We start from the raw sequence: 14,652 nt of genomic DNA, 5'->3' as shown, positions 1-14,652 counted from the left end.
CAGTTGAGGCAGATCAATCAACTGATCACTGAAGACTTGATGACTACTTGATTATTACATAGATGAAGAGGTTAAAGACTAGAAATTAAGGAATTTAAAGAACAACTGCAAATAAAAACCAATCAATCAATCAATCAATAAATAAGTAGCGTACAAGAAAGTAGTTAAATAGAGGTGGTAAGAAACAGACAATTTGATCAATTCGATTTCATTTTACAGTCTTTGAACTTGAAATAATTTTTTCAGCAGTGAGATAGGAATCTTCATTTTCCAGACTATCCAATAAAGATTTCTTCGTTTCTTTTTCAACATTTGTACCAGCTCTTGAGCTGTTTGTTTGTTCCCGTTACAGAAAGTCGTTCTCAGTCTGGAGCAGAGTCCTGCTTTGTCCTTCTCAGGAAAACAGTTATTGGCTCTGACGATCATTCAGCACGCTGATATCAGACCTTCGGGTCACATATCTTCCACCATGTCGTATCTTAACGACCCTCTGTCAGCGTACACAAGAGCTATGACTTATTTACTTGAGCAGGTAATGATCGGTGATTCAAGGAAAAGAGTTTAAGTGGAAAATTTGTCCAAGTACAAAGTCTCTTAACCCCTTAACCCTTAAGATTACCTAGCATCTAATTTCTCCTTACAATATCACACCCGAATCAAACATTTAGGTCATGAGAAAAAAAGGAAATTACCGCCAAAAGAAGAAGTTCTTGATTGTTCGACAAATTCTCCTTGTCAGCGCCTTAGAGAATGTATGGAGAACAGTGTGGAGAATATACATACTGATGTTCCTCTGGATTGGGTGCCACTCCGTCACAAGTGAGATTTTTCTCACAACTCGAATATTTCCTGGGTAGAGAAATGACGTAATTAAGAAAAGTGCCTTGCCGAAGAATTCATCGCTATTTTTGCTTTCACACATCACAACTATTTACAGTTCTTGCTCGAAATCTGTTAACCCCGTCACTTGTAAGATCTCATCAGTGATTCTCCTTACTGTCTTCCATACAGTTCATATTTTGTGATTTTGGATTTTGGATTTTATTCCCATCAGATGTCTGCTTGATATTGTATTGATGTTGTAAAGAGAAATTTTGTCTTGGTCACCTATGGGAGGTTAAGGGTTCAGCACTATTTCCCAAAACTCAAAAGTCAGATTTTGCCGCAGGGTACATATTGATAGAACCATTTTTGGATCGAATGAATGAAATTTCAAGAAAATGTTAAAAATGTCCGCAGTTTTATAAAAGAACAGACTGAAGAAAAGACATTTGACTTTATTTCATCGCAATTGATGCCATTTTGTTTCATTTTTATAGACATTTTCATTCACGTTATTTTTCTCTTTTGGTTCCTAATAGTTGACCCAGTCTGGAAGCGATGTAAATCTGGTGGAGACATCTCCTGTTAGGCCTCTACATAACATCTATTTCCGACAGCTTCTCCCTCTGATTGACCTTAAACTTCGTATCGGTCGAACTCTCACCAAACAAACCCACCTGTCTGAACATGATCGGGACTCGAACGTCATTCCAGTCGAGTGGCAGACTGCAGTCAGAGAACTGGAACTAGGGCTTGAACTGGCAAGAACCGCTGCTTGTCAGCGGAAACCTATTGAAGCGCAGCTGTTGTTGACTCTTGGTAAGTGTGCCCTTACCTTTTAATCTTTGACTTTAAGTATTTATGTAGTAATCCTCATTACACTCTTGTTTATGATACTTTTTTCACTTGTTTCGACCAGGTCAAGTTCAAAGGCAGATGCTTCCGAGTGGTCAGATATCTCCCCGTACGGTAGTGAACACACTGGTGGAAGCTGTACAGTGCACCTTTATTTCTGACCACGATCTTGGGTAAGTGTGCCCCTCCCTTGGACCCCTCCCTATCTCTCCTTTGCTGTCCCGGATGTATCTGGCAGAAAATCTTAGATTTAAAAAAACTTCCTTTTCATCCTCCCTTGCTTTCATGCAATTGTGTTTCATCAGTTTAATCTCCTCTTACTGTGGTGTTTTTTATCTCTTCAGTTTAATGAAGCACGCCTATCTGGAGATGGCGCTGGTCCTCATCAGTAACGCCAACACTCTCAAGCCTCCTAAGACACCCGAGCAGCCGCCCAGACCTGCAGAGTCCCCTACCTTAGGCGCTAAGGAAGGAGGCCGGAAGATCAGCAAGAAAGGAAGCGCTAAGGAAAAGGGAAAGAAGGAGAAAGAAACGCGGGAAAAGAACAAGGAACTGGACCAAGAAATGAGGACAGCTTGGGCTGCTATTCGTGCTGCGGGGGTGGTGTCTTCTGCTCAATACAAGATCGGGATTCTCACTGGAGATCCTGAAATCACCGCATTGAAACTCTCGGAGAAAGCTGCCAACTCAGTTCCAGGTCTCGCGCTGTTCGACCTGTTGGGTACCGATGACGTCATTAAAAATTCGGAGAATGGTGCTTTGCTTGCTCAGGATGGAATTGTCACCATGGGAACCACTATTAACAATTCCAACCGTGTACAAATCACCTGGCTTCATCTCCTCGGGTATCTTTCCGTGCTTCGCCGTCAGTGTTCGTACGCTGCCCTCGGCGTGCATTCGGAGGACGGAGAATTATCCTCAAGGGGCAGCACATCGGTCTTACCTTTGTTCAGCGCAAACAAAGCTTTGAAGCTCTCCAACATGCATTCGTTCCTAAGGAGCGAGCTGGGGCCGTATGCTGCAGAGTGCTGTGGGGTATCTCCCCCAGAGGTCTTGGTGAATTACGGACATGCAAACGGACCCCAGGTGACGGTGACCCAGCCTTTACAGACTGACCTAGCAGGAGATAATTCAAAGAAAGCTGGTATGTTATTTGGGTTTTTGTATTGTGAGAAGCTTAATGTCACAGAGACTTTGGTCTTTCTAAGGGACCCCTCATTATTTATTGTCTAGAGGAGGGCTAGAGGGTTTGGTTGAGTCACGATAATATTTAACTGATGGCTCTGTAATATTTTACCACCCCTCCCTCTTTAGTAGTTAATTTGCAGTCGATTTGATTTAGTCCCCTCTTTATAAACTGTTGGTGACGACTGATCTTCCAACGGTCCCCTCCTGAAAACCATGTAATTACCCCCCAAAAAAATATCCTCCACCCTCCCCTTCCCAGGCGATAAACGATTGCTGATCTAATGGTAGGCTACTATATGCTTGTTTTCGTCATATTCTTACTGTTTTCAACCGTAATTACTGTTTGATTTTCTTAGATCTTATAGACAAGTCTACCAAAGCTAGTGACTTTGAGATGTGTATCCAATGGTTTCAACCAGAGCTTGACTGTGTGTTTGTCCAAGATCCAGCGGACTCCCAGTCAGAGCGCCACAGAGCAGTTTGTGTCTTGTATGCCTTTAACAATAAAGCTCTTGATCTTTCGGCGAACCCACTCGTCGGTCAAGTCAAGGCCGGGCTTTATCACGTGATAGAGTCTCGTGCTCAGGCCCTCCACGAAAAGCTTATGGCCACGTTGGAAAAAGCCGAGAACGACCTAGCACCCGTGCAGAGCTCTCAAACGGGACCTGGAAATCCTGAACAAAATAAGGGTAAACGATTTTTATGAGAAGAATAAAATATTTTATCAATACGTAGTGAAAGTAAAAGTAACTACGTAAATTGCATTGATAACCCGAAGATTAAGAAGATTAGAATGGTGCCTCATGGCTTGAAATGCTTTGATGCCCGAATGCTGTCCGACTAGTAACAACCCTTTCAATATCTCTCAGAAATTTTCGAGAATCAAACAGCTGTTTTCCGTCGTGCGACTTACTCTTTCAAAGGAAAGCGATCGACATATCAAATCTCCCTTCTGGTTCCACATATTTCTTTTGAAATCAGTCATGAGAACTTGGATTCATGCCATATATCATGACCTATCAGTTAATAGTTATATTTCTCCTCACTCAAGTTCATAATTTTAGGAGAACACGTGTTGATGAATTTTAAATTATGTGTTTACCTCTTAGGCCGTCCGTCCAAAACGGATCCTGCGCAATTGATGGTACCTGGAAATTTGGAACAGAAACCCTCTGGGACTGGGGTTACATCGCGTAAAAAGAAGAGCATGGGAATAAGGGCTCTCTCAGCTAAGCAAAGAAAGGACGATCACATAAGGGCCCTGCTGAGAGAGCATCTGAGTGAAATACGAGCCTTGTTACAACGTGAAGTGCCAGTTCCAGTTGAGGTGAACACGTGATCATTTTTGTCATTGTAACATGGGAGGGGATGTAAGTTTGGTTTCACGAAGACCCAGGGTACCATTAAGAACAGTAGAAAAATACTCGACTTTCTGCAACAATTGTGTGGCTATTCGTTAATCGTCGGCCATTCTTTCTTTTCTGTTACTCATGTGGATGTTTTTTTGTTACAGGAAGTACCATTTGAAGTCAATCTCCAGAACGTGGATTGTCTCGAAGCCATGTTTGACCCAAGTCGCGGGAACCTTTCCAAAACAACACAGGCATTTTATACTTGGCTTTCATCCCTTCTGGAAAATTAAATTTTGGAATTTTTGTTTAAGTTTGTCCAGGCAGGCGGAAAAAACGTTGACAAACATTTTTTTCTTGAAACTTTTAGCGAGGATTAAGAAATGGAATGAAAAAGCCATCATACAGTGGAGTGTTCGTGCGGTATATTTATCTTGTTTCACAGATTTAAATTGTTGTATATTCACTTGGACTGCATAATGGAGCTGTATTTTAACATGGCGTTTGATATTTATTGCATTCCTGATAAAATAAAGATTATTTTCACAGTGAAGTGTCCATATAATCTTTTCCGTAAATAGTTTATTTAATTACTTAGGCTCGGCACAAATTATAAATCTTTGAAAAACCTGTATTGGTTCGATTTTAAATATGAATGTCTCAGTTCAAACAAATAAATGCAAATTTAGATAGTTTTCATTTCAGCTGGGTGATATTTTAGAAGAAATTAATCACCCGCATTTTTTTTTAATTCCCTAATAAAGCACGTCTTTGCTCTTCAGCCTCTCGCTCTGACCTCATGAGCAGAGAAAAAGGCCTTGGGAACGTAAAACTCATATGAATTACAAATGACTTTTCAAGTTAATATTCATATTTGCGAGAGTTCTTGCACGTGGAACAAGCTTTGGGAAGACAAGAGACTAAAGCGGTTTCATCGGCTACTCAGTGGCTGGGAAACTCGTCAATTCAATCCTATTACCTAGGAAAACGTCTATAAAGTCAAGACTGGCGTGTGTATATTCGAAGTTGCCGAATCGAGTGGTTTAAATTCGACTTCACGATAGCGCATTTTGATGGGAATCTTCTCAAGGTGAATGACCCTCGTCTTAATTCAATTTGAAAGACTTTTGCAGTGTTTGTGTTTTCGTTGTTACCCTTGAAAATCAAATTTTATACTTAAATGGAAAAGACGTGGTATATTATTAACACAGTGCAATGTATAAAATATTGTCATCGGTAATCGGCGCCATGACAGTTCTTTATGCACCACGTGACCTTTACAGGGCAGCAACGTAAAACTTGCATTTTTCGCATGCGTAAATGATCGCTTTTTACTCATTAATTCTGTAAATTTATTTACTTCGTTTAAAGTTATGTATAGAGTAATCAATACTAGTAGCATTTTAGCTAGAGAAATGGCAATGTTCTTTTCAGTTCACCCATATACAAAGTGTAAACTTCATCTAGAATCTCGAGTCACTAGTGTGGCTGAATGTAATGATATTTCAAAGGTATTACACTTGTATTGCTTTCATGACTTATTTCATGATGATTTTGACTATCTCTCTGTCATGGAAGACCGAATCAAGATTTCCTTTGTCACTTTGAACATCGAGTTTCATTTATAGAGAGTGATTTCCTTTAAAGAGGTTTGAAATCACTCATTTTCATTGCCTTTTCTCTTTACAAAACAGCATTAAGCATAGAATGGAAAAATTTGGAATTCTGAAGGACAGTATTAACCGCAGAATGGGTACATCTCAAATTCAAGAAATTCAGAGGAAGAAAGGAAAACGGGATGACTTCTGTTAAGGTTAGTTCAAGTTATTTTAGTTTTTGCGATTACTAAACTATCTGCCCTTGTAAAGCTTAAAAATCTGGATTTGTGCATTCGTATATAGGCTGAGTCAAATGAGAAGGAAAACTATCTGACTGAGATGTTTTAAATAGTCTACAACAATGTTGTTTACGTGAATCATTACCATCATTTTGCATTTTGATAAAAAAATACAAATTTTAGAAGAATATACCACATGTTATGACCTTCCACATGAGGTATCAAGTTACCATAGTAACAGCTGTGCCTGTTTAAGACTCCTTTAATTCTGAGACAGAGAGCTTATGAACAAGCCGATCATAAGAGATGTAAGTTAATATGTCACCATATTAGCTTTTGAGGCAAATCCTATGCTCAAAAAAATATGCCCAAAAAATGTTAATTTTCTTGAATTTCCATATCGTTCAAAATAAGGACTTTCGAATGTAATTTATTCCCTAAAACTCTCGAATACCTAAAATTTTAATAAGCTCCACAAATTTACGTATCGTCATCTTTTTTTATATATATATTTCTTTTTACATCTCTGCTAAGTGAGAATCCTAAACAATTTTTCACAAAATTGGACCTTTTTTAATCAATTCAATAGAGAAAACACTTGGGAGGCTGATTGTTAAGTTTTGAAGTGCAAAATAAAACAGACAAAAAATGCAAGCGAAGTTTTTTGCTTAATTCGAAGAAATGCTGTGGAAATAAATTTTTTCAATGTTCTTGCATTCAAAGCAAAAACTAAATTAAAAGGTTATTCCGATAAAGTTGTTATTGGTGGCAGAAATAATTTTAAATCTCAGAAAGGTTTTTAATCAAGTTTTAACGAGACGTGACCTCTGATGAAATTATTGAAGATTACATTTCTGTGAATCTGTTAGTTTGGTAATTTTGTTTCCATCTTGCACGAGTTTATTTCGTGTTTATCAATGTCTTTTTCTTTCTTGTTTTTTAAACTGGCAACTAAAAAGATTTCCGATCCTAAAAAAAATTGTGAAGAAGTCAAAGTGAAAAAGATTTTTTTGATATAAAAGTAAAAAAAATTGATAGAAATTTTTAAAACAATTTGGTTGGTCAGAAGTAGTTTTTCATGAGAGCGGAGAAACTGTGAACTTCATCATACCATCTTAACCCTTTCACTCCTAAGATCTCATCCGTAATTCTCCTTACTGTCTGCCATACAATTTTAATGATGTTAGTTCTGAGAATTTGGTATTGGATCAACTAATGGTCCCTTAATTGATATTTTTGTTTATTCTCATCAATCGTCTGTTTGATATCGTGCCGATATAGTAAGGAGAAATTCTATTTTGGTCACTCATGGGAGCAAAAGGCCCAGGGTTTATCCAAATTTCGAAAAATCGATATCATACAGGTCTTGTTCTCTAGCAGTGATAGACACGAATCATTTCTGGTATTAAAACAAAAGAATCCAAAATTGATTCACAACTTTCTAAAAAGGAACTAATTCCTTAAACGAATAGATTACTTGATGTCATGTAAAGGACTTTTTCAAATATTAATTTTACATGATTCGTAAACGTCCCCAACGGAACCTTTGAACCAAAACAATTCTTTAAAGCTAGAGAATGATCTTAAAAATGATGTCTTAAAAGGAAGATTGAATTCAGCTTTTCATTCTCGGAAAAAACATCACTAAGGGAGTTGATTTTTTTATTGTTATTCAAAATTGAACATAATTTTTACGTACCACGATTTCTTTTTAATTTGTGCGAGAAGATGCTTCTTGGATTTTTCAACTTTTTTACTCGTAGAAAAGATGGCCAAGACCTCAATATTTCTTCATTTTAAAAATTCCTGCAGACTCCGAAAACCAATAGGAATTACTTTCTAAAAGTTGCAGCCAATAACTTATTATATATGATCACATCATTTTGATTCCGTCATGCCCTAGAGGGTTTGTTGACGAAGGTTGAGATTAATTGCCGATTGTTGCTTCATTTCAACGAGAACCTGTTTGCTCAGAGTTGCATAGCTTAGTAGGAAACAGCATAAAGTGTAATATCATATTCATTTCGAAAATTTACGAGAATATTGATCAATGATCATACTGAATTTACGCACAAATCCAGGTTATTTTTAATGTTTCGTTCACTTATTTAGGCGAGTAAACTCTGCAGAGTTAAAATATTGAAATTTATTATTCCACTACTATGTAATTTTATCATACTAGGGCAATGGAACGCGCAAAATATGCCACGGTACTACGCTGTAGAGCAAGGCGAAAACACAGACGGAAAACGGAACAACAAAATGGACTCTTAGAACAATTTAACTTGTGTGGTTTTTCCCCCGTTTCTTGGCTTCGCTTTTTCAACACCAAAGTTTAAAGCGCTTTTTTTTCCGTTGGCTATAATAATGGTTTCGTTGACATTATTTTCGTCTTTCGTGCAGGCCTTAACAATCGATATGTAAGAAGTTTAGATGAGGCCGTAGGATGTATTTCGAAAACTGAACGACAAAACATTAGAAATTAGTGGAATAATAAATCCCTTATTTGATGGTTTAACGTTTAATATGAACGGATATTTTGCTTATCACTCATATTTTTTTTCCTGCAGCTCACTAGTTATCTGCAACTATTATATGCTATAAGATCCATTGCCTCAGTTGATTTATTGTTATTTTCTTTTTCTTGAAGACTGACTGGTGAATATCACTGATGCTTCAATCACGAATTACACAACTTGAAGACTTGCTTACAGGCGAAAGGAAAGATTTACTCAGAGGTACAAAACAGATCAAGTGTTTTTCTCTCAAGAATATGAAAGGTCAGATCTGAGATCCATTTGACAAACTCGAGGACTTGATACGAAACGAAAGCACGTAATATTTCGCAGATTTTTGGAAATTTTTGTCAGCTTAACTCGCGTTATGGATTGTTTAAACGTTTTCAATTTTCCGCCAAAAAACTTACGAGCGCTTATAATACGCACACTTCGTTATCTTTTCTGTAAATAACATCTGTTCAAATGTAGCGAATTTTCCCGCCAAAAGACTTAGAAAAATACGGCGCCCAAAATACGCATGCGCCAATTTTTAAAAAAAATATATGTTTGCGCAGGTCATATCTCTGTTGTCAATAAACTTAATATCTATCAACTTGTTGTCCTCTTGTGATATCACTATTTATTTACTAATGAAAAGTCAGTAAAACTATCGTCTTGCAATGAACACTCAATAAACATCACGTGTTTCATTTCACATTTTATTTGTTTCAATTCTCTTTAATGACAAGTTGATTAGATAAGTAATTTTCAATGAAAAAAAATTTGTATATATACTAAGACTTTTGGCGGGAAAATCTGGACGAATTTGCACAGAGTTTCCCCTGGCAACTTTTTCGGCAAAAATTTTTAACAACGCATCCTTTAAAATTTCCTGCCATGAACTTTTTAAACAGCATCTCGTGCAAAAACAATGTTGAGTCAACGCCAATTATTGCCTCGTTCTTAGTAAAAAATTATTTTCGTTTTAAGAAATTCTGAATCGACCAAATCTATCTCCTCACCAGAGTTTTTCGTTCACAATTCCTTGCACGAGATGCATGCAAAAAAGTTTTTAACGAAAAAACACCATGACAAGCTAAAGATAGTTCCGAAACTTGATCAGTTATTGATGGTTTTTTCAGCTTTTGTTTTAAATTCCGATTAGTTATTAGGCTCATCGCTTGTCATGATGTTTTCTCAGAATAAAAGATCTTAAAATTCTGTCACTTTGTAAATGTGACACAGGATCGAAAAGCAATGAAAAAAATTATACAGAACTTTTAAATCAATTTTCGAAGCCATTTTTTAATAAAAATGCGTCATTCTTGAACCTTTCCAGAAAAGAAAAACTGCTTTAACTGAAAACGTATCCAAGACTTGTAAATGAATCGTGGAAGGAATTACAAAACTTTTTTAATTATTGGAGTATATTTTTTAAAATTTGATTTTATCCGCAAGAGCGAATAAAGTTCACAATTAGGCTCCGAGTTTTTATGGACTAAATAATTTCCATCAAAAATGAAATAGCCGAGTAATTGTTGGAACAGATTTTTTATTTTATCCTTGAGAGCCAACTCAAAAAATTAAGTTCCGAATTCTTGACACTCTTCTCAAGCAAATAAAGCAATTAGCTCTGAGAAGTGTCGTAGTTGAGCGCTGATAGAGTCCAAATTTAAAACTCCCTAGCCATTGGAACGTTTAATTTTTTTTTTCTCTTTGCCATGATCCTGTGTTACACCGAGTGACAGTATTCAAGATCTTGTTACGACTTAATACAAGGTAAACTAAATTAACTACGTCATTATTTTTAAATCTAATGCCTGGTCGAAAGAGAAACTAGTAACTCCTTTCCCCGAATGCGATATATCTCAAAAGTCTGGTTAATTAACTGAGACGTTCGTTAAAAGAAAAAAAGAACGCTACATAAATCGGCAAAAAACAGAAAGCCATTGCTATCTGAAAATTTGAAGGAAACACCTTTTGCCCTGTAAGACGATGAAAATCATTTGATTCAGTAGACTTTGGTTTTGAATATCATGCATCTGTCTGAAATTTGAAAGAAACACCTTTTGCACTGTAAGACGATGAAAGTCATTTCATTCAGTAGACTTTGGATTTGAATATCATGCATCTATCTGAAATTTGAAGGAAACACCTTTTGAACTGCAAGACGATGAAAATCATTTGATTCAGTAGACTTTGGATTTGAATATCATGCCTCTATCTGGAATTTGAAGGAAACACTTTTTGCACTGTAAGACGATAAAAATCATTTGATTCGAGAGACTGGTTGCAAAGTCAACAAGGTACATACAATTAACAGGCTTTTTCGCCCCATTCTTCAAATTTTAAATTTCGTTGTTCTCAGTGATAGATATGCAAAAGACTTTAACCAGAGTGGTCCGTCGGATGAAAACCAAATTACTTGGCTCTGAAGAATCCCGAATCGTATAAATTTTACAAGAATTTTATTCGATCTGAAACAATAAAATAAATAAGATTTCTAAACAACAGAACCTAACCAAAATTAAGAGACCTAAGCACATCATATAATCTTAAAAACACGAACAGATTTGACCGCTAATTACATGCGGTCTTACAGATATTACACTAACAGAAATCAACGCGAATAATTGAATTTAACAAAGCCTAAGGAAACCAAAAACGACTTAAAACAACTGACTTACTTCGTGACGGGATTCCAGGGTTAAACTAAACTGTGTAATCATCAAAAACGGGAAAGCTATCCTGATTCATGCCTCCGACACGACACGTGTAAAAACTACTAAAAACCATCAACTTACTCATATTTCAGTGTCAATCAAGGTGATCAATAAGCGAAAAGAAAAAGTGAAATATTAAACTAAATAAACTTTTAAACGTAACGCAAATGTCACGCGAGCAATGTTCTTCTCGAAACACAGAGCTTACAGCAAAACTGATTTATTTAACAAAACTGTTGAATTAACTGATTTGCATTTTGTTAGTTTTTCGTGAAAAATCAACGCGCCTTCTTTCTAAAACTTTATATTCATTGTGAGCAAATATTTAAACTTCTTCTTAAATTTCATCTTTCGTCGCCATAATGTGGAATCTTATCGAAATTCAACTGTGTGTATAAATTTGAAATAAAAGAAAGAGATTTATTCTTAAAGCGTTCCGCATTTTGCAACATATGCAGAATTTGGTATTTAATTCTTTCAGCAATCAACACGTTACTACATCATTTATGTTTACACGGTGTTGAAAAAAGATATTGAAAACCCGATGTTGATAAACCCTAAACAAAAGTCGCATTATCTCTAGCACCTTTAAAAACATCAACAAAAAAAGACAATGTGCTATTCTTTTCCATTTTCGTTTGCTTTTTATCCAATTTGAATATTTTTTGCGAATTTATCATCATCTTTAAGGTCAAATAAAGTCTCCTCAAAGCGTGGAAATCTATATTTCTTTGTGAAACTTGTACTAATAGTCAAACAAGCCTCTCACTACGAGCCAAAATATTTTATGAACCAGTACGAACGTTTTATAATTTTTTGTGGAAAACTGAGACTAGCATGCTTTTCTTTTTTTTAAATTAAGTTCGGCATTAATCTTTTTATTATTTATTCCAAAAAGACTGTTCATTCGTCGTTAGTTTGATAGCTTATTTTCATCGATTCTCAAAGCTTTTTAGATGTCCATTTTCATCTCTACGAACAGAAATCTCATCGAACCTTGGAAGACTAAATTCTTTGTTAACAACTGTTAGATATAACGACACACTCCGAATTTAACGATGTTCAAAAGGACTCTTGACCAGGCATTAGAGTTTAAAATAGAACTTACAGATAAATACCGACCTCAGTTGGCGGGATAAAGTGATTAAGAGCTTATTAAGATGGCACTGTACTAGTTTTCTGTTTCATTGCACGGCAAAAGTTGTGTAATTTCTTCTTTAGCTCAGTTCTTGCAGAAAATAAAGTGTTCGCTTCTATAACTTTTTTTTCAATCATTTCTAAAGTTTTACATTGCCTCTGTGTATTATTTGTAGCCTGTTGTGTTGGGTAATCGTCCGAATGAAGCTTTAGTCGATCCCAATGAGTTTTGACAGTTTGATCGAAAGCCACAGTCAAGTAAAAAGGTCGGTGTAACAGTTAAATGTTATTAGTTTGGTTCGTGAAACCGATTGCTAAGTTTTGTTGTGATTCTATTGGCTTTCAGGTTCAAGCAGTATCTGAGAATTCTTCCTAGTTAATATTTCCGATCTTTCGGTAAATTCAGTAGACTGTTCTGTATGGTCGGTTGCGATGAAGTCGTTTGACGAGGGTTGTAAGGTTTTGTCACCTGTTTAAAGGAATCTGGGTAAAATTTCCGCACAGCCCCATACTATTGTAAAACAAATCTGTTTTCCCAATGGCAATGTATTGTTTTTGTCATTGTTTTCTCTGTTCAAGAACTGAATGTATAATGTAGGATGGGGCTGTGCGGAAATTTTACCGGAGTCTGTTCTAAGTCAGAACCTAGCTTTCTTACGTCAGTTGTTGTGAACAAGGTCATGCTGTAAGTTCAAACCTTCGCAGAGCTCCAGTCATTAGGATTGTGTTTAAGTCGATAGTGTTCGGCAACAAATGTCGTTGTTAAAAAAAAGAAAGTGTAATTAACTCCTTTTATCCCGCAATTCGAATTTTGGAACTTCATTTGGTCTTTGTCTAAGGTCTTCTGATACAGTGCCATCTTAAAAAAAAAATCACCTTAACTGATGCTGTGGTACTAACTGTTAAACAACCAAGAAATGTTCTACAATCAGTCATTCAAGGAAATCAACAATTTTAGTTTTATTTTTCTGAAGGCAAGTTTATATCGATGTCCAGTTGCTCATATTTTTGCGACTTAAAGAATTTCTTTGAGATGAATTCCACCAAATCTTAGTAAGCTTAGTCGAAATGAACAGCGAGATATCTCACAGTCTCCTTAACAATCTGCACCACAACAAACGACTCCAAAAATGGTGGCCCGTCAAAAGCTATTCACTTACCAAGTGACTTATTCTATTCCAGGCATTTCCTCGTCCAAGATAACTCAAAAGACATCTGTCGGAAGACACAAGTCTTCTTACAATATAGAAAGGTTTAAAGGGCCATCATTTTTATTGCTGTTACAAAATTATATAAAATTTCTTATCTTTGTGGTATCCTCCTTTTATTCAATGATTCCATTGTCTCCTCTGGTCCAGATTCTTCATCCTCCAATATTTCTCGCACCATCCCTCTCTCTGAAGATATGAATTATAAACGTGATCAGGACCGCTTAGGAGTGCAAAATTTTGCTTAGAATGACATGCAATCTAAAGGACTTTGAAATCTATATTTTGTATTATTTTCTTGATGTACCAATTTCCGCGGGGATGAGATTTGGGGAATAAGTCTTTACAGCTCCACGTGGCCGCGAACAACTGCAGAATGACGAACGAAGATAACATTTATTTTAGCGTTCGAAAGAAACACAGAAATATATTCCCAGCATAGGTTACTAGAACCACAGGTTCTGTATCTTTAGTGGCCGACACCTTATTCAATCGAGCTTCGAGTTGTATAACCGTTCAAGGAAACAACTGACACGTATTAACTTCTTTGGAAAAGATGTCGACACTTGCTACGCTTTGTGAAGGATTTTAAGGTAATATCTTCCAAAGAAATACTCACCTGGTGGTATAATAACATAGCATTTCTTTCTGTTGCTATTCTTTACAAGCCAAGCGTCTTATCTCCTCAAAATGTAATTTTATCTTCGGCACAAATGGACGACACGTCTTCATCCTCTGCAAGACGACGTAGTTTGCTGAAAATCTTATAATTTCTGATGATTATGGATGAGTAAGTGTAACCAATGACCAGCTGCTACGTCACAGATTTGGCACGAAGTCTTGTTTGCACGCCTAGCTAATTAGGAATCGGGAGGACAGAAGACATTGTGTGAGAGAATTTCAATCGTGAAAAGAGCATAAAGAAAATTTAGTTGAATTGTTGAGACTAATTTGTAAACAGCCTCCTTTTGACTCTTTATTTGTAGATAAATAAAACTCAAAATAAAGAACAAACATTGTTAGACTCTTATTGAA

General features: G+C 36.3%; 1 protein-coding gene and 1 long non-coding RNA gene across 2 annotated transcripts in view; both read left to right on the top strand.

Annotated features, from left to right (window-relative positions):
• Nucleotides 1-4,767, top strand: part of LOC131777200 (cilia- and flagella-associated protein 54) — a 38,495-nt gene extending 33,728 nt beyond the window's left edge. The window contains exons 53-59 of the mRNA XM_059093433.2: nt 353-532; nt 1,362-1,641; nt 1,742-1,850; nt 2,022-2,821; nt 3,222-3,554; nt 3,975-4,192; nt 4,379-4,767. Of these exons, the coding sequence (XP_058949416.2) occupies nt 353-532; nt 1,362-1,641; nt 1,742-1,850; nt 2,022-2,821; nt 3,222-3,554; nt 3,975-4,192; nt 4,379-4,507 (2,049 nt within the window). The 3' untranslated portion in view covers nt 4,508-4,767. The remainder of the gene's footprint in view (nt 1-352; nt 533-1,361; nt 1,642-1,741; nt 1,851-2,021; nt 2,822-3,221; nt 3,555-3,974; nt 4,193-4,378) is intronic.
• A 358-nt stretch (nt 4,768-5,125) lies between these two features.
• On the top strand, nt 5,126-8,790 carry LOC136284093 (uncharacterized). Its single transcript, XR_010719086.1, has 3 exons — nt 5,126-5,304; nt 5,909-6,027; nt 8,702-8,790. It is a non-coding gene; the product is annotated as an uncharacterized lncRNA (long non-coding RNA).
• The last annotated feature ends 5,862 nt before the right edge of the window (nt 8,791-14,652 follow it).

This window comes from Pocillopora verrucosa, chromosome 11 (assembly GCF_036669915.1).
Source record: "Pocillopora verrucosa isolate sample1 chromosome 11, ASM3666991v2, whole genome shotgun sequence".
NCBI lineage: Eukaryota > Metazoa > Cnidaria > Anthozoa > Scleractinia > Pocilloporidae > Pocillopora > Pocillopora verrucosa.
The sequence above is the reverse complement of the archived record's forward strand: the minus strand, read 5'-3'. Positions and strand labels throughout refer to the sequence as shown.